At 40.0% G+C, this 19,627-nt stretch overlaps 1 protein-coding gene and 1 long non-coding RNA gene across 3 annotated transcripts; one reads left to right on the forward strand and one right to left on the reverse strand.

The window, feature by feature from the left end:
* The first annotated feature begins 1,939 nt into the window (after nt 1-1,939).
* On the forward strand, nt 1,940-18,508 carry alox12 (arachidonate 12-lipoxygenase). Of its 2 annotated transcripts, XM_034569119.1 has the most exons (15): nt 1,940-2,538; nt 5,693-5,839; nt 6,417-6,615; nt 9,924-10,005; nt 10,115-10,237; nt 10,457-10,563; nt 11,120-11,292; nt 11,385-11,528; nt 12,134-12,337; nt 13,455-13,541; nt 13,778-13,947; nt 15,953-16,074; nt 16,499-16,599; nt 17,014-17,181; nt 18,005-18,184. In XM_034569119.1, exons 2-15 carry the CDS (start codon nt 5,693-5,695, stop codon nt 18,182-18,184), a joined length of 2,007 nt encoding a protein of 668 aa, XP_034425010.1. In that variant the 5' UTR covers nt 1,940-2,538. The 2 variants fall into 2 exon arrangements, with proteins under 2 accessions (XP_034425010.1, XP_034425011.1); XM_034569120.1 differs by lacking the exon at nt 10,115-10,237 and having other exon boundaries at nt 18,005-18,508.
* On the reverse strand, nt 14,855-18,618 carry LOC117751995. The gene is made up of 2 exons (XR_004611956.1): nt 18,506-18,618; nt 14,855-15,647 (listed from the first exon to the last, which is right to left on the reverse strand). It is a non-coding gene; the product is annotated as an uncharacterized LOC117751995 (long non-coding RNA).
* Between the last annotated feature and the right edge of the window lie 1,009 nt (nt 18,619-19,627).

Here is a 19,627-nt window from a genome sequence, read left to right on the forward strand (position 1 = left end):
ACCTCACCTGCTCAGTTTCCTCAGCCCAGACCTGCAAATCTTTAGGCTCATTTAGGAGCTGTCCGAGAGTTCACGTGTTTAATCGTAGTCGTTCCCAGTTTCACTCTTTCAAGTGATTGTTTTCGAGGATGAGTGACTTCCACACCAGTGTCTAGAGTCTGCTGGGAGATTTTTCTGTACTACTCATGGCCTGAGCTCCCCCTCACAATGGGCCTCATTCACTAACCTGTGCACAGAAATGTTCTTACTCTGCGCAGAAAATAAGTGTGATTGCAAAATTGCCGCTGGATTCATGACACGTGCGCGCCAGCTGATTTTGTTCTTACCACTTTGCCTATGTTTGTGAATCAGAATCATTCTAAATTGACAGGCTTGTGTCTGTCCTCTGTAATTAGCTGCCACGCCTCTGTTTCTCCGTAAAAGGACATCCGTTTGTCATGAAGAGAGGTGTGCAGGAGTGTGCTGAACATTTATTTGAAGTTATAAGAGATGGGGCCCCAAAAGGTCAAAAACACCAGAATTTCACAACAGCAGAAATTGGAACAATTGCATCGGAGGAAGCCTGGGCTGCAACAACTGAGGTGGTGAATGCTGTTTCCTGTACAGTGGTGAGCATTAGAGCTGTGGACAATTCTCCATTCTTAGATAAATCGTGATGTGGACTCTGAATAATTATAACACCGCTGCTCCAGGATCAGGACAGACACTCATTGGTCTGATCGTCCTGTGTCAGAGTCTCTGTCAGTCTGTTTCCTCCTCACTCCCCCTCTGACCTGCTCTCACTTTACACTTTAACAATAAACACCAACACTGATCACAAGTTGTTAGGAAACGTACACGACTGATGTTTGCTTTGTGTGTTTGATTCACTCTCGAGTTTATGAGACACGTTTAAACCAACACGTAACGTGACAGCACGGCATCGATTAATGACTAAATACATATGGTTATCAGTTTGTGTGTGAAGAGATGAGCAGACACACTCTCTTGCAGACAGACGTTCTAACTGCAGATTATGATGCAACTCAGTGTCCAAACTTCTTTTTTGCAGAAGAAGCGACACCCCCCGCGATGCAGAAAAACCAGCACGTCCTGTCCCAGTTGTGCTGGTTTTTCTTCTCTTGTGTGGAGCTGAGTGGTGATGAACAAAGGACTAAGCTACCAGTGCCTCCAGTTTACAGCTAATTAGCCAAAAGACAAAAACATATATAGTTAACTTGTGTCTTGCTAATGTACATGCCTAAGCTACTAGCTAATGTAATAAGTTAGGGTATACAGGCTAATGTACTGTACTTAAGGGGAGAAACTACAGGTGAATACAGTCAATTATAGGCCAATAAACTATTTTACAAAAGCCAAAACTGCTACATTTTAATATAAATATTGTCATATACTCTATTGTAAACTAAATATACTATCTCAACTGGTATAGTTGAAGATTTTAATTATGACAATAAATGATGAGGATGAACGGGCGTCAATTTCATGGTTATTTAATACATTTGGTCAATGCATTAGTAAATTATTGTTGTCTATTAAAAACTTTTATTATTTATATATATTTTTTTATATATATTTTGCATTTAGTTAAAAGTGTGTGTTTTTACATTTTCAAGGGCAGCCGGGCCTTCGTCTGAGGAAGTTCTAAATTTGTTCGTACTCTGCGAACTAAATTGTTTGGAGAGTACAAACAAATTTAGAACTAGATATGTCATTGAATATGAATTATCTAAGCCATTGGTTTTTAAGCATATTCTGCCTAGTTCTACTGATAAACTGATAAATCTCACCTAATTACACCTCAATGTTAATATTTTCAGCTTCAGCTTAACTTTTATTGTCATCCATCCTAAAACAAAGTATAAGGCTAAACAAAATTTTTTTTTTTTTAATTCCAATGTTGGTAAATTCTCTAGGCAAACAGAATGGCCTACACTTCGTGACTAAAAACTCTAGCTGTGGTGAACAGTTGTTAAATGAATTAAAGTGAATGTTCAGTCCAGAGTTAAAACAGCGGAGGAAAGGCAAACAGCATTAAACCACAAAGTGAAACATTAACAGGAGAAAAAAAAGGCACATTCCATAATCCAGACGAATGATTACTTTAAGACAATCTTTTTTCAGATTCCAGTTTTATATTCATTCACTTATTGTATTTCTTTAAATCATATTTATTTATTTGTACAGCTTCTGCTTATATGCTGCTCCGTAATATGGCTGTTATCTGACACTGGAGCCCATATTATTACCCAACTTCCCTTTCTGCAACTTGTGTGTGTATGCGTGTGCGTGTGTTTGCTCATGCTCGAGTGTGAACTACAAAAGGGACTGACTGAGTGGAGCTGAGACACACCTCAGACCAGGAAACAATTGTAGACACTAGACACTAGACAGTAGACACTTGTGAGAATTTTTAACACAGAGAAAGAAGATATAAAAGACAGGGTGAGAGGAAAAGCGTGGGAAGTATAAGAATACAAACGAAGTCAAAGGGAATCCAGAGAGAAAGAAGTGCCCAGTGATACACACTGGACTAAGGTGAGAGTTTTTCTCTTGTTCGTTGTCTTCTGACAATACTATCCTCTATATCACTATCATTTTTTTTACTCTGAAAAGATGCAATGCCCATTTGCTGCAATGCAATATTTGCACCAATTGTTGAAAATTTGAAATAATGATTAATGTCAAAACAAGCTGCTTATGTGGGGACACGAAGGCTCTGGATGTGCTTAGGGAGTGGACCTGTTTGATATATTTCATTCTCTCACCACACACTGTTGCTGACACTGTTCAGGTTTCACTTGCTGTTTGGGTCTCCAAATGCACATAGTTGGGCAGATGATATGAAACGTGACATGGATCCTCATGGCCTTAAGTACATAGAAGCAAACCACTGTAGAGTTGACCATCTTATAGAGGGGAAGGAGATTAAGAGAATGAGAAGCCAGTCACTATTCCACTCCCATGAGCAATAGTGGGCTCACTGGCCCTTATTCCAGGTCCAAAGCATGCATACTAAAAAACTGCTCTTCACAGTCACCTGTCATAAAGGGTCATAACGTATACACTTAGCACTCAAACTAAGAGTTATAGCAAATATAATATACATTAGATGTTGTAGTAGCATCAAACATAATAATGACAACATAAGCAATTTATCAAATAACAAATATGTATAAAGTGGCTCTCACAACAAGTTTGACCTCAAAATACATTACATAGCCTGAACTTGATCCTCATCTACATCATGATAAATTATGAGTGTGGAAAGCCACTGAATATGGCACACTAATGTGAGCAAAGGTATAACTTCAGGCACATAATGATGCATGCTCATGATGCATGCCTTAGTCACATGCTTCCCCAGGGCTGTCATATCAGTTGTTTCAGGCGAATGGGTCTGTTGTTTCATCAGCTTATTTGCATCATTGAAGTTTACATATTCAAAACTATCACCAGAATATGATGCTCACGTCAGTACACTACTGCCCTCACACAAATAGTGAAAGACAGTAAAATAGATTTTTAAAGGTGAATAGCAACATTTTGAAAATGGATGCTGGAGAAAAACTTATGAAAATAATTAAATTAAAACAAATAAAAAGCATGAAAAAAAATGTATAGTATTATATCAGATTAAATAAAATACATGTAACCAAGGTTGGAAAAAAACACCTGAATGTTAGGATGCGCAGGAAGATTCAATACCATAAGTATCAGTCACTGTGTAAAATAAGGCCTTAAGATTAAAAAGAAGATTTTGATGCCATCTTACCATAGATGCTGGACATAAATACATCAAATAAGTAGCATGCAGTACTTGGGTGAAGGAATATAAAGAAATGTATTATGTGTCCGAATATGTACAGTGAATGGATTGCACATAACCATTTATATTGCACAGTTGAGAAGTGTTAAAGTGCAGTCCATAATGGTGTGCCTGTAGTTTTACTGGGAGCAGAGCTGGTTGTACAGCCTCACTGCTGCAGGAAGGAACGACTTGTGATACCTCTCCTTCAAACACTTAAGGTGAATCAGTCTTGTGCTGAAGGAGCTGCCCAGTGCTGTGATGGTGTCCTGCAGGGGTTGGGACTGGTTTCCCATGAGAGAAGACAGCTTCGCCATCATCCTCCTCTGTCCCACCACCTCCACTGGGTCAAGCAGGTATCCCAGGACCGAGCTGGCCCTCCTAATCAATCCGTCCAGTCTCTTCCTGGAGCAGTGTAAATACTGCTGCCCCAGCAAACTACTCCAAAGAAGATGTCAGATGCCACCACAGAGTCATAAAAAGTCTTCAGGAGCGCCCCCTGTACTCCAAAAGACGTGAAGATGTTTAAGGATGAGGCGCTCCAGGGTCTTCATCAGGTGGGATGTTAGGGTGACCGGCCTGGAGCTGCTGAGGTCTTTAGGGTGTGGAGTGTTTGGCACCGGTACCACGCAGGAGGTCTTCCATAGATTTGGTACTCTCCCCAGTGTCAGGCTCATGTTCCCACACAGCTGGTCAGTGCAGGATTTGAGGAGCCTGGAGCTGATTCCGTCAGGACCAGCCGCCTTTCTCGCCTTGATCTTCCTGAGCTCTTTTCTCACCTTGTTTGTTGTGAGAGACAGATTAGAGCAGTGGGGGGTGTGCTGGATGGAGTGGGAAGGGGGGCTGGGCTGGGTGTGATGGGTGACTGAGAGCTGAGTGCCGTGGAGGAGGAGGTGGGGTAGTGTACTTGGGGAGCAGATGAGGGGGGTTGCAGCTAGGGTGGCAGGGTAGGGTTGAAGAACGTGTTCAGGTCATTTGCCCACTTCTGGTCCCCTGCAGCAGATAAACCCATATTTAAAGAGAGTTGATAGCCGAGTTGATAGCCATGGGTTAGGTTAAGGTAAGAGAATGCAAACTGTTGACACAAAGTTATTTAGTTTCCATCTCATACCACCACCCCACCCCAACCCACCTTCCTCTGGGAATGGACTGACCCTCAGGCCACTCGGTTCTCCGCCACAGAGACCTGGTCAAGAGTTTTGTAGGGTGGTGTGGCATAAATCCGCTGCAGCTCAACATCAGTAAAACCAAGGAGATGGTGATGGACTTATCACGCAGAAGGAGATCCCCTAACCCTGTTGTGATTAATGGGGAGGGGGTGGAGATAGTGGACAGCTATAAGTGTCTGGGGATGCATCTAAACAACAAACTGGACTAGTCAGGAAGGGACAAAGCAGGATGCTCTTTCTGAGGAGGCTCAGGTCTTTTAATTTGTGCACTCGGATGTTTTACCAGTCCAATGTGGCCAGTGTCATCTTCTTTGCTGTGGTGTACTGGGGAGGTGGCATAGGGAGCTATGGCACAATCAAACTCAGCAAGCCGGTGAGGAAGGCAAGCTCTGTGGTGGGGATGGAACAGGACAGTGCTGAGACAGTCTTGTCTTATCTTGTCTTATCTTATGAGCATGCTACTGTCTAAATACATTTTGTTATGCTCAGGCACTTAGTCTTCCCTTAAGATTTCAAAGGAGATTACAACAACCCATCTTTCCACCCTGATGCATAAAGAGCCCTTCCTGTAACTGCACTGTAGGAACATTAACTGTAAATTTATAACGTTGAAGTACTGTTATTTGCATAACTAGCTCACAATTTGCCTATTGAACCCATACTAACCATGGTGTGTGTGTGTGTGTCTGTGTGTGTGTGTGTGTGTGTGTCTCAGATGGAAGACTACACTGTAGCAGTAGCGACTGGTACATCTGCGTATTCAGGTACTAACAACTACATCTTTCTGACCCTGGTGGGAGAGAAAGGGGAGAGTGAACGCACCCTGCTTGATAACCCCGGACTGGACTTCTGTCGAGGAGCAGTAAGTAGGGCCTCTTTAGGATTTAAGATGCTTGTGTAAGGATGGTGCTGGCCTGCCTGTGTGTTTGGATAAGGCAAACCAAAGTCTGTGGGGAGACCAAGATGAAGCAATATCTTTTTCCCTCCAGAAGGTATAAGACCGTATAACAACTGCTGTACTCTAAGCTTCTTGGTTTGACTATTAGCATGTACGTTAGAGCAAGAAACTTCTCTGTTGACAGATCCATGTTGTTATAAACTCATAAATTCAAGTAAGGACAAATGAAGCTCATCAATTCTTTTTTTTTTTTATTCAGCCATCATCAACAGACAACTGTGCAGAAAATATATCTTTATCAGTCAGACACTTCACAGAACCCTCAAACTCCCAGGACTCTGGTAGATGGCCTGAGTTTGAGGAAGCAATACACAAGCAAATGTGCTAATGTGAGGAGGGCCCTGGGAAAGAATGTTTGAATGTTTCAGTCAGTGAATCTTCTGGTTTGAATGAAGTAGCATTTATCTATGGTTGATTGTATAACTACTTCAAAACCTAACAATAATGATATCTTTCTCCTCTGTCTTTTTTTTCATGTCAGGTGGACAAGTACAAAGTGACTAGTCCTTCTCCTTTAGGCTCCCTGCTACTGGTCAGACTGGAGAAACAGAGGTATTGGGTGGAAGACAACTGGTTCTGTCGCTATGTCACAGTGGAGCATTTCGGTGGGGACACAGTGGTTTTCCCCTGTTACCGCTGGCTTATAGGAAACGTCAACTTGGAGATAAGACAGGGAACAGGTAGGAAGATTCCAAGCATTCAGAGTAAGCTCCTAATTGTCAGCTGTAAACATATTGTTGAGGAAACCTTTTAGCAAAGCAGCCAACCACTTACTCAGGTGTTATTAATAGGTGGACCGTAGTCCAGACATTGTGCAATACGGACCCAGACCTATATCTAATAAATAATTGAGAATTGTCAAATTTTGACAGAGCATTTCTATTGTAACCGGCACAGCTGTGTAGCCTTTATACACTGGTTTACGGCCCAGGAAACTAACAGACCAATTGCCTGCATTGTAAATCATCTCATGTGATGATAATTAATCAAATCTGTGGATTCCGATGAGCATTTCAACTGTGTGTATCTCACTTACTAAGTCAGGGTGAGACAAAAGATGGAGAAATAGCCAGTGAGTAAGGTTAAGTCAGGGAAAAGTAAGAAAAGTAACTTTACTTGGCATGCTCTAAAAATAGAAAAGTAGACAGTGAAAACAGAGTTTTTAATCAAGACTGGATGGACTCTTAATTGTTATTTCTTCTGAAAGACATTCAAATGGTGTGTCTCATGTGTTCAGAATTGTTAAAAGGAGCAATGTGAAACAACACTACACCATTCCACTTGACATGAGAAAGAGCATTTTGGTTAATTATTGTTAATTCCCCCTGTTCAATGTGAAAACTGACAATGAATTGTGTTAAAATAGTATTGCATCAGTTGTTGACTACACACAGATATTGATAAATCTAATATTTCAATATACAGTATATTGCACTGAATCATAACGCTGACATTATGATGTTTTGGATCCCTCACCTTTCTGGAAGCTGGTAAAAAGAAAACTCAGGCAGCAGCTGATGTCTTATGCAGAAGATTTTAATGTAGACTTGATTTATCAAGGAGACCAGAAGGTGGAACAATATACAAACGCCAACAGGGTAACATGAGCAATTGTCGCCCCCAAGTCGGATGTCTGGGGCATCTGAGTTAGATATGAAAGTCCCTAAGCATAGACACTACAATGTACTGTTGGTTGGCCCTTTATCTATAACCGCACACACACACACACACACACACACTCAGACACAGAGACACACAATCTATTTGGTGAGGGACTTTGCAAAGGCCATTCACGCACGCACACACACAGGGTAAAAAGATGCACAGCAAGTGGAGGGGTAACCTAAATCTTCCTGTTAAATCTTAAACCCAAATGCTAAACAATAAAAGAAACCAACTATTATGATCTGATTACAATGCAGTCATGTTACGACCCTAGCTCGTGGGGGGAAAGGGAAGTACATACACCAGTTGGAATTGGTAGTTGAAATTAAAGTCATTTATTTACAGAGTTCCAAATGAGGTTTCAAACAAATGAAATGAGGCAAACAGCAGAAACGAGGGCCTGTGAGCGTTGCTCAAACAAACAAATAAATATAATCAAAAGAGGACTCTTGAGCTAATGATGCTAACTCAAAGAAACAACAGATGCAAAAATAAACTCCTCATCTAATAAACTCTAAGCCTGCTAACAAAACAAAAAGAACCTAGTGAGGCTATACAAAAACACACTAAGTTTAACACTCAAACAATTAATTCTTATCACAGGCCTGGCTAACATCTAATGCCTGTAGTAACAAAGACCAAGAACTGGCAGGTGCTGCTGAGTGAAGGCAAGCCACACCTCCACCCGTTGGGGCCAATCCTGCACCCAGGACCGCAGAGCCTAATTAACATAAATACACACAGTCATAACACCCCTCCCCTTAAAATACAAACCAAAGGTATTGTGGCTGAATAATAATACTCCTAATTACCACAATCTGAATTTTATATTTTCATAATTAAGTATAAAAATTCATTAATGAACTTAACACAGAAACTAAATATCCACATCCTTGAGTGTTAACATGTATTTCAGTGCAATAGGCTCTCAATAATCATCATTCAATGATGAAACAAAAGTGAACGCCGACATAAAGTGCAACAACATAAAGGGAAACAACTAACATTCATATTTGTCAATGTCAATATTGGTGCATCCAATCTGCATGAGCTGGAATAGAGTTTCATCTGTCAGCCTGTTTAAATCTTTTGATTTGAAATGCTTCATAGATAGTTAATCTCGCAAATCTTAGTGCTCTCAAACATGCTGGCCATTGAGAGTTCAAAATCTCTGAGGAGTGGAAAGTGGACCTTTGGTAGTAGTCTCCAAAATGATAGTCCCCTCTCATTGAGCTTTACTTAAAACATTGGGTTCGCACAGTTCAAGCTGCAACTCTGGGGGTGTCTCACTGACAGGAGCAGAGAGAGGGTCCGTGAATAACGCTATCCGTGGCTGCATGGCGTGAAATTCTTGGAAGCTGTCTTTTAACTGCTGCTGCAGTGTTTCGATATTAGCTCTGTACTTGTGAATTGTTTTCTCGCATTCAGGGACATATCGCTTCACAGGCGGGAAAGTGTGCCAAATATGGACAAAATGATGAAAAGCCTTCTTTGAACAAGGCTAGTTCACGCTGAAATACGTTCATGTGTGCGTAAAGGTCTGACACAGTTTGCCCCCTCCCCTTCAGGTGATTAAGATGTGAGGTAATGTCCACAAGGATGGCCAAATCGCAGAGAAAATCTGTATCCCCGAGTTTTCTGCTGTTCTCCAAAAACACTGGGATTCTGTTCGTCTCCAAACACTTCCCTACCCGTCTGTTCTCGGTGTGCATTTTATGAAACCGGCCAATCCGGTTAAATTTTCCTGTATGGATGGTGCGCCATCTGTAAAAACAACTGACAGCTTGTCAAAGCCACCGTACTCACTCACACGATTAACAGCATTGAAAATGTCCGTGCCCTTGGTAGTGTCATGCAAAGACAGCAACTCTTCTTGCACTTCAAATGAACTGTCAATAGCTCTTGTGAATATGAGTAGCTGGCTAACATCCGTCACATCTGAACTCTCATCCAATGCTATGGAGAAGTACTTGCAGTCGTGCATGACTTGTTTTATCTTCCCCTTCCACATGATTTTGAAAGTCAAAAATTATCTGCGTCACTGTGCGACGGGACAGAGAAACAGTTTAAAAGTTTTTAGCCATGTTATCGTCTCCAAAAGCTTTAGCCATCTCCACTGCACATCGCTTCACCATTTCTTCATCTGACAAGGGCTTCTTTGCTTTAGAGAGCTCAAGTTTGCTTCCAACATCAGTGTAACCACCAATTTATTGATATTGAAATTGACTCTGATCTAGAAAGATGATATGTTAACATCTAGTGTAAAGGCTAAGTCCCTGTGGGTCTGAACTGTTGGTAAAAGTGCATTTTCTTGTCTCCACAGCTAAGACACTCAGGGATGAGTCCATAGCTCAGCTGCTGGCACATAGGAGGACAGAACTGCAGGAGAGACAGAAGATTTACAGGTCTTACAAGACAACAACAACACGAGGACAGGGTTTCACTTTACAGAATTAATGTTTTCAAAGATTCTTTGTATTCATAATTGTATAATGTTGTGTTTTTCTGTGTTAGATGGCAAACATGGGCTCCAGGGGTTCCCAGATGTATTGACGCTAAAACAGAGGCAGATTTACCGCAAGACAGCCGTTTTGAAAATGAAAAGAGAAGCGACTTTGAACATTCCTTGCATTATGCGTAGGTGGCACACAGACATGCAGACACACACACACACACACACACACACACACACACACACACACACACACACACACACACACACACACACACACACACACACACACAGCAGTCTGGCTGTTTGCTGGACACCGTCCTCCGTCTGCTGCGCTGTTGAGGTCTTGCTGTTGAGGCAATGTGATGAATGTCAGGTGCACATATACCTTTTCTTCTCATCAGTTTGCTGGAGTTGTCTCTGAAAAAGTTGGTCATGATGTTTGGAAAGTCCTGGAGTGACCTGGATGATTTCAAACAGATCTTCTGGAAGCTGAAAAGCCCAATAGCTGGTTGGTATAGATACACCCAAAAAACTCATTTCAAAACCTTAAAAACGCAAGGGCTGGGCTGTGTCATGCGGTGCACTACAATTACATTAAATTCTACAAATGAAATCCAAATTCAAAACAGGGCATCTATTTTTCTATGCCACATCCAAGCCAAATCTAATGACAACACAGAATAAGTGAATTGAGTGAATAACAACATTTTGCCAAGGAAGATGAGAACAGGATTGCTGGAGAAACATCTTTGCAATCAGGCACAAAGCTGGTATTCTGCCCTACTTCTAGATGAGTTTATATTCCAACACTCTCTATTACACAATGTTTTTTTTTGGCAAAGAGGGTATCTGAAGCCACTCTCTTAAAAACTGTAATATGAGTCTTAGCCATAGATGCTGTATGAAAGCCTCAGGAGTGTTAATGCTAACAAAATAATTGTCCTTGTTAATATAAGCTGCTAAATCTGTGTATACTTGACATGACACTACTTTATATACATTGATCTTGAAATTAAAGAAACATCCAGATTCGATTTCACACCCAGTATATGTTTTTGTGTCAGAGTACTGTATGGAGCACTGGAAGGAGGACTGGTTCTTTGGATACCAGTGTTTGAATGGCTCCAACCCAAGGATGATCCAGAGGTGCAAGAAACTGCCAGAGAACTTCCCTGTCACGTCAGACATGGTGCAGAGCTCCATGGCTCCCAGAACCAACATGGACAAAGAACTCAAGGTGGGGAAATGCATTTATAAAGTTATGATACTAAGTTATGACTCAAATTCGCTCAATTATCTTGCACTGTGGCTTCCTTGTCTCATGTCCAGGAAGGAAACGTCTACTTGTTAGACTACGCCATCCTGGATGGAATTCCCACAAACACAATCAAGGGTAAACCTCAGTACATTGCTGCTCCGCTCTGTCTCCTGTACCAACACCCAGATAATGGACTCATACCTATTGCTATACAGGTATATAATTCACTCTTATTATGCTCACAGACCATGAGTGAAATACTGAATTAACTCAATGTGTCACTGATGTGCATGCACACAATCATACATGCAGTTTATATTCAGTAAACGTTTATTTGCTTTATTGTTGTGACAGCAACAATTGTCTGCCAATTCTTATAATTAAGTTTGAATAAAAGTGATTGGTAAACACATCCTGAAGATACTAGAAATAGATAGATACAAGGTCAAAATACACAAAAAATTTAATAAAATACACAAGGTGCAATGTAAGTCCAAATACACACTTATAAGACAACAGAATAAGAGATTGAAGGTGCAAATGAAGTCATGATACTGGTGGTGTGATAACATACTGATGAAATGATGATAATGTCTAAACCTGAAATAATGGTAATTGAATGTAAATATATGACACTGAGAATATTGAAAGAGCATTAAAGAAAAGCTGTATGGCTGTTACTACTTTTGTAAATGATGCTGGGTCATGGTGGTGACTTATATATGAACTAAATATGGTATCAGAGATTTTTTTTTATGCTTAAGATCCCTTTCTTAGTGGTACATGCCAGCTTGTCAAAGTTGCACTTCCTTGTCTACAGTTGGAGCAGACTCCAGGCCTGAACACACCCATATTCCTTCCCAGAGACCCGCCTCTTGCTTGGCTGTTAGCTAAGATATGGGTGCGTCACGCTGAGTTTCAGGTGTTCCAGGTGCTGTCTCACCTGCTCAGGACTCACCTGGTGATAGAGGTGTTTTGTGTGGCCACTCAGAGACAGCTGCCTGCTGTACACCCTATTTATAAGGTAAACTCCCACACAAGTCATATTATCTAACACTGTAATTTTCAGTTAGACCATGTTGCGGTTCTGGGGATAGAGGTAAGCTCACAATCATGTTACCATAACAATACTCAAATATTGCCCAGGGCCCAATTTACTTTAAATACAAGAACCTGACGTTTATTTGACAGAATCTTATATTTGAAGGAGACATTATTTCTAATCTCTGATCTGTGGTTGAGACAAACTCAAACCCTGCTGCTGCGCCATAACAAAGTACTGTCATGGTCACTTTTCTTTTTATCTGAAATATTTTTGCTATTGACTTTAAAAAAAAAACAACATTATTATTATTATTATTATTAATAATAATAATAATTACGACCCACTTTGTAATTTTTTGCTGTACCATTAATGAGACCTTTATGTAAAAAGGATTTCCAGTGACTCAACAGACATAATCCCTCACTGGCAGGCTTTTTATTCGAAATATGAATGATTATTGGAAAATTGCCTTCGGCTCACCAGTAAAACATAAAATCTGACAAACAGATGTATGGACAATACATTCATATTTTAATAAAAATAGAAGTTCAGTTTCTGTGGGTTGAGGTGCAACAGTCACTGTATTGATTACTGCTGAGGAATTGTACATTACACTCCATTCACTGTTACCTGTTATAGTAAAGATTTTCCATCCTCGTTATATAAGCAATAGTTTTAGAATTTGGCTTTTATATGATTACAACTACATTGCTTAAATATGCAATATGCCTACTCACATATACTTCCATCATTACAATTGTCAATTCTGCTTCCTTCATCTCTGTCAGACTTTCTCCTTTGTACAAATACTTTAAATATGTATGCACCTCTAATTTTTTTTACATGTTCTGCTACACATGGCATCTATTGCACTTATGCCCATCCTGGGAGAGGGATCCCTCACATGTGGCTCTCTCTGAAGTTTCCGTGTGTTTTTCCCTGTTAAAAGTTTTTTTTTTTGGGGTAGTTTTTCCTTACATCCCTTACAGAGGATGTTGCACTTTGTTAAGCCCTATGAGACAAATTGTGATTTATGAATGTGGATTATTTTTTCATTCTGTAGCTAACACACATGTTATATTTCTTCCCGCTGTAGCTCCTGGCCCCTCATCTGCGCTACACTCTTGAGATCAACACTAGGGGGCGCACTCAGCTTATCTCTGCTGATGGCATCTTTAAACGGGTGTGGCACATTTATGATTTTTTATGTTATATTTTATTAGATGTTGCCTTGATGTACCTTTCAAGGGACTATTATAGTCACCAGGATGCCAGCCACATCACAGTCACATTATTAATCTTGGATGTCATGTGTACAGTAAACAAAGTGAAAACACACTCACAAGCTGTGTTAAACAATCTTTTGATGATTATCATTATGGTTGTCATCATTGGTGTGATGATCATGTTTTTGTGTAGGTTGTGTCCACAGGTGGTGATGGCGTGTTGGTTCTGGCTCAGAGGGAGTTTAAGATGCTCACCTACCGCTCCCTCCAGCCCTACAATGACTTCAGTGACAGAGGAGTGTCCCGGCTCCCACACTATTACTATAGAGAACACAGTCTGATGTTGTGGGAGGCCATACACAGGTGGACAGCACACACTGCTCATACTTACTACAGGACACTGCTGTTGGGTCAGCTTGATTCTTAAAAAGACTAAGGAAACTCAGGGATCAAACGTAAAAGTCAAGATAGAGATAAGACAAACACAATATGGTTAAGCTAATGACACACAAACCATTAAAATGTTCATGTCTTCATCAAACATTCACAGTGCTGGGGCAAATTAGTGAGTAAACCCTTGGATTTACTCACCGCAAAGCGGCCCCAAATCATGATGCTCCTCCCACGGTACTTCACTGTTGGGGTTATGTTTTCATGTTGGTAAGCAGTGCCCTGCACTGCACATAGATGCACTGTATGAATGTGTGTGTGAATGGGTGAATGTAAAACTGTACTGTAAAGTGCTTTGAGTGGTCATCAAGACTAGAACATCTTTCCCCTTTCTCCTCGGTGTTCTGCCATGGACACCCTGCCTGTTCAATGTTTTGTGGATAGTTGACTCATGAACAGTTCCAATGATTCCTTCCGAACTTTAGCTGTTACTCTAGGGTTCTTCTTTACCTCATTGACAATTCTGCGCTGTGATTAGCCACATTATCCACAGTACCAAATTGTCTCCATGTATAGACAACTATCAATATCAGTCCACTAACTGATGGATATCTTAAGTCTTACTTTGTAACCCTTTCCTGCTTTATGCAAGTCAACTACTCTTGATCCTAGAGCTTCTGATATCTCCTTTTTGCAAGGCATGGTTCACATCAGCTGAGGCTTCTTGTGAATAGCAAGCTCAAAATGTTTGAGTGGTTTTTATGAGTCAAAGTCACACCTACAAATTAGTTTTATTGATTGGACTCCATGTTTGCTAACATCTGACTCCAATAAGCTTTTGCTGGAGTCATTAGTCTAGGGGTTCACATACTTTTTCCAACCCACACTGTGAATATTTGAATGATGTACTCAGTATGGAAAAAAACTACAATATAATTGGTGTGTTATTAGTTAAAACAGATTGTGTGTTGTTCATTTTTTTGTAACATGTACAATTATACATAAATGCTGGTAATTTCATAATCTTTTCTTGCCACGGTATATTATAGAGCATGAATTCCAGCACTCATATAGCACCGTAGCTATTTTATTGCAGAATTGTGAATAATGACACACTAAAGATTTAGCTACTTGATTGTATTTTACAACATTTCACCAGATTTGAGAGGAGATTGGGAAGAATTGGTCCAGACATCATTCAGCTATTTTAAAGGCAAATAATCATAATGACCTCCATGATACAACCACACTGGAGTAAAACCTTGTGGCTGTGAATTGTAATTTATGATTAACAACAATAGCAGATATTAATAATAATAATTCTAATCATCGCTGGGCAATTAAAATCATTATCTCTCACTTTACACTTTAACATTAAACACCATCACTTATCAGAAGTTAGACAGGAGAGAAGTTCTTCCCTGCTCACTTAGGCAGCGTAGACACATGTTAACATTGGCACCAAAATTATTCATTTTTCTTTAAAGTTCAATAATTGCATAATGTTTCCAAAGTCGAAGAGTAATCGTGTTAAATAATCGTGATTACAATATTGACCAAAAATTATCGGGATTATGATTTTTGTCATAATCGAGCATCTTTCTGTGGTGCTATAATTATAATTCATTTTGGCATGTAAATGTGGTCATGCCAGGTATTCACACATGTTAAGTCTCGTGCAGATTGGACAATGTATAGTTAAATCAATTGAAAGTCCTCTTTCATGGCTATATTGCCACGGGTATGATGTTGATGGAAAACGTACTATTAGCACAACTTTTCAAAACAAAAATGTGATCAATTGTAAAAACTAAACACCAACCTTCTAGGAGGATTTCATTAAAGTACAATGCATGGACGTGGCAAAAAGCAAAAGTTGTACATTATATAGGGGGGAGTGCACTTTGGGAATGAGTTTTGTGATTTGAGGTCAGATATGAATCACTATGAGTAATAATTAAATGTAACCGTATTTCAGTTTTGTCTCTGGTATGGTGAGCCTGTACTACCAGTCAGATCATGATGTGCAGGAGGATGTGGAGCTCCAAGCATGGATCGGAGACATAACACAGAAGGGGATGGCAGAGCTCCCCAGCTTTGGTGAATCATTCATATCTTGTTTTTTCCTCCTGAACACACGTATTAAATCTAAAGCCTTTAACATTGAGAAGTGCAGCATTGGGGGAAATACTAGATTGTAATTTCTCATCCATTCGAGGTCAGGATGGGGTAAATTGAGCCTAGCATAGCACAGTCCTACTATTTTCCAAGTCTCTGTCCAAAATTTAAACAAAACAGAAAACCAAAAATGACAATTTGCTGGGAAGGGCCCTTTTAGTCTCAGAATGCTTAGCTAAGCTAACCACTTTGTGAGCCAGTAGCAAGGCATTTAATGTAACTGTACATGGTAGGACAAATATCAGAGGAATTCATCTATATATATATATGAAGAACAGAGGGTGTTGCAACAGGCAAAGCAGGCAATTGGTCCCTTAAAATGCTGTTAATCATGGATTTGTTTCAGGTCTGCCCAATAAGCTCAGCACCAGAGAGGAACTGTCCACCCTGCTTGCAGTGGCCATCTTCACCAGTACAGTCCAGCATGCTGCTACTAACAACGGGCAGGTACTGGCACTCCCACACATTATTGTAATGGTCTGTATTTGACCACTCAAAGCGCTTTACAGTATAGTTTATTGACATTCACCCATTCATACAGTATGTCTATGGGCAGCACTTTGTCTATGAGGGGCAATTCGGGGGGTTCAGTATCTTGCCCAAGAACACTTTGGCATGCAGATGGGGAAAACTGGGATTGAACCGTCAACCTTCTGGTTGGAGGATGACCGCTCTCTCCCTTCAGCCACAGCTGCCCACTATTAGTAGTGGTTTTTGTTAATGCACTGACATGCTCAAAGCTGATGACTTACTGTTGATGGTCTAAAACTCAACAGTCCATTGCACTTACTTTGAAAAAAATGTGAATGAACTTTATGTCTCATCATGAATGTTAAGCATGCGCCTGCCTTTTCTTTTTAGTTTGACTGGTGTTCCTGGGTCCCCAATACTCCCTGCACCATGAGACAACCCCCACCAACTGACAAGGGTGCTACCATGGAGATGATCATGGCCTCCCTTCCTGATGTCAGCCAGTCCTGTTTGCAGATGGCTATCACATGGCATCTGGGGCGAGCACAACCAGATGCTGTGAGTCCAACTCTGTCTGGTTTGCATGGTGATGGACAGTACACTCATTAATGAATTTCTAATTTCAATAAGCTGAATTGAGTCTATATGTTGATTCACCCAAATAAGAATCACTTTTCTTCTGGTAGTGTTTTTGTAGACACAGTTGATTTCCTTAGTCCAGGTTTTTAGATCTCTCAGATTTCTTCCTCCACAGCATTAGGAAGGAGGTGAATGGATCATTAATTGGTGCTCAATAATGTATATTTAAAAGTGCTGATCCCTCAAGATTTTCACACACATAGGTTTTTTTTATTGTTTTTACTCAGAATGGAGCCCAAAAAAACATCCAGTGAGCAGCAGTTCTGTAAATGAGAGATCAGAGGAGAATGGTCAGCCCGGTTGGAGCTGAAAGGCTACAGTAACTAACCACTAAACCTAACCCTAGCCTCTGGTTACATACTAACCATACTACTATGTTTTAATTTAATTTTAATTTAATTTCTAAGGGATAATCCAATAACAAAGCCCCTTTTGAGGGGAACAGGAGTAGAACTGGAGTTATACCAAATTTCCTACTATTTTTCAGTCTCATTGTCACTGGCTTTGCATGTACCACGACTGATGTTTCCAATAGCACATATTTATGAAAATTATGTTCTTAGAAGCGATAAATTATATTAACATAAATTACATTTTCAAACAACATAACCTGTAATGTAAAAAACACATTTCAATTATGCTGTAATTTGTCTGTGGAGTTGTTGACTTAACCTGACATTGATTGATTTCCACCCACATTAGTTCCTCTTTCTTCAGCAGTCCCCTTATTTCTTCTGCCTAGATTCCTTTGGGCCAATACACAGAGGAGCACTTCACTGAAGCACCAGCTGTGGAGCTGATCAGTGGGTTCAGAACAGAGTTGGAGAAGATCGAAGCTGATATCCTGAGTCAGAATGAAGGACTGGAGCTGCAGTACCTTTTCCTCCTGCCTAGCCACATTGAAAACAGCATCACTATATAGATTTACGGACTACTCTGTGCATGATCTGTTTTTATGTTGACATATTTTGTTTTATTCATCGACTTTTTTAAAAACGGTAATCAATAATGTAAAGGAAATAATTAATTAGAAACAAGCAGTGATGGTTGTGCCCTCGCAGTCTACGCACGTGGAGGTGTGCTGCGGCTGCGGTGTCGTTGTTCGAGGTTGGTTGACATGGCTTGGTACTGCATTATGCATTTGCACAGTGCATAAATGAGTTGAATGTCACATCTTGCTAAGGCGTGCATCCTGTTGCTTGTAGGTGGTGCTATGATACATGTAGAATTTTGGCATGTAAACATGTTACGTATTGTGCAGATTGGACAAGTAGTCAAATTAGTGGAACTTCTTGTTTCATAGTGAAATGGCCACGGACATTCTGTTAAAGGAAAACTTGCATTTAGCACAACTTCGTCGAGGTTGTTTGTTTGCACTTACCAAATTTGAAGTTGTTATGATTGTTCATTAAAGTAGAATGTCTGCAAATACCAAAAAACAGGCAACAACTGCTCATTACAATCAACCAACCAACATCGCAACAAAAATGCACATTTAGATATGTTCAACCCGGGACTCTTTTAAAACATACGAAGTTTAGTGCAGATTGGATAATTTACACTGAAGTTATACAAACTTCCCCAATTACGGCCAAATATTGGCGTGTTACGCCCTTAAAAGAGGAGATATCAATAAAGACACTCAGACACAATGCTTTCTCTCTGGCAGCTTCATTGAGAATAATATTATTTCCAGCAATATTTACACAAGTACAAAAATTCGTACATAAATCTCCCAACAAATAAATGCATTTTCTCTCAATTTCAAGGTCAACTTTCCAATAGTTTCCTTTCACTTTTCTTTTACAGGCGAGTAAAAATGGAGTGGATGAAATGGATCTTGGATTGGATTTGTTATTGTCTTATTGTGTGTTAAACTTGGATTGCTAAACTTTAGGTGTACTCTTCATTTAATTATGTAGCTAATATGTTCCACTTATAAGTTAATTTCATTATTAAACTTATTGTGATAAGTTGAAAAGTTGGCTCTGACTGCAGGTTCAGATAAAATGTTAGCCGACTCTGAAGACATTTTATATCCAGTAATCCAGCCTTGTGTCAAATAAACCATTATCTACATTACATTATCCACTTGCTTTTCTTAAGAGCTAACTCAAAGATCCTGCTGGTACAAAGTTACAGAATGATGCTTAAATTAACAATCAAGTATACTGGCTAAATAATTGTTAATGTGATGCTTTCTATCACGTGATGACAATGTTTCAGTTAAAGATATGCCATGCAGCAGACAAAGGGCTGGGTTGGGTGAAAGACTTGGTGGACACACTGGTCAGAATGACTGATCAACATTAACAGGTGGATTGTGTTTGGTAGACAGTCGAAAGAATGGAATAATTTGATGTAA

This window comes from Hippoglossus hippoglossus, chromosome 18, assembly GCF_009819705.1.
Source record: "Hippoglossus hippoglossus isolate fHipHip1 chromosome 18, fHipHip1.pri, whole genome shotgun sequence".
Lineage (NCBI taxonomy): Eukaryota > Metazoa > Chordata > Actinopteri > Pleuronectiformes > Pleuronectidae > Hippoglossus > Hippoglossus hippoglossus.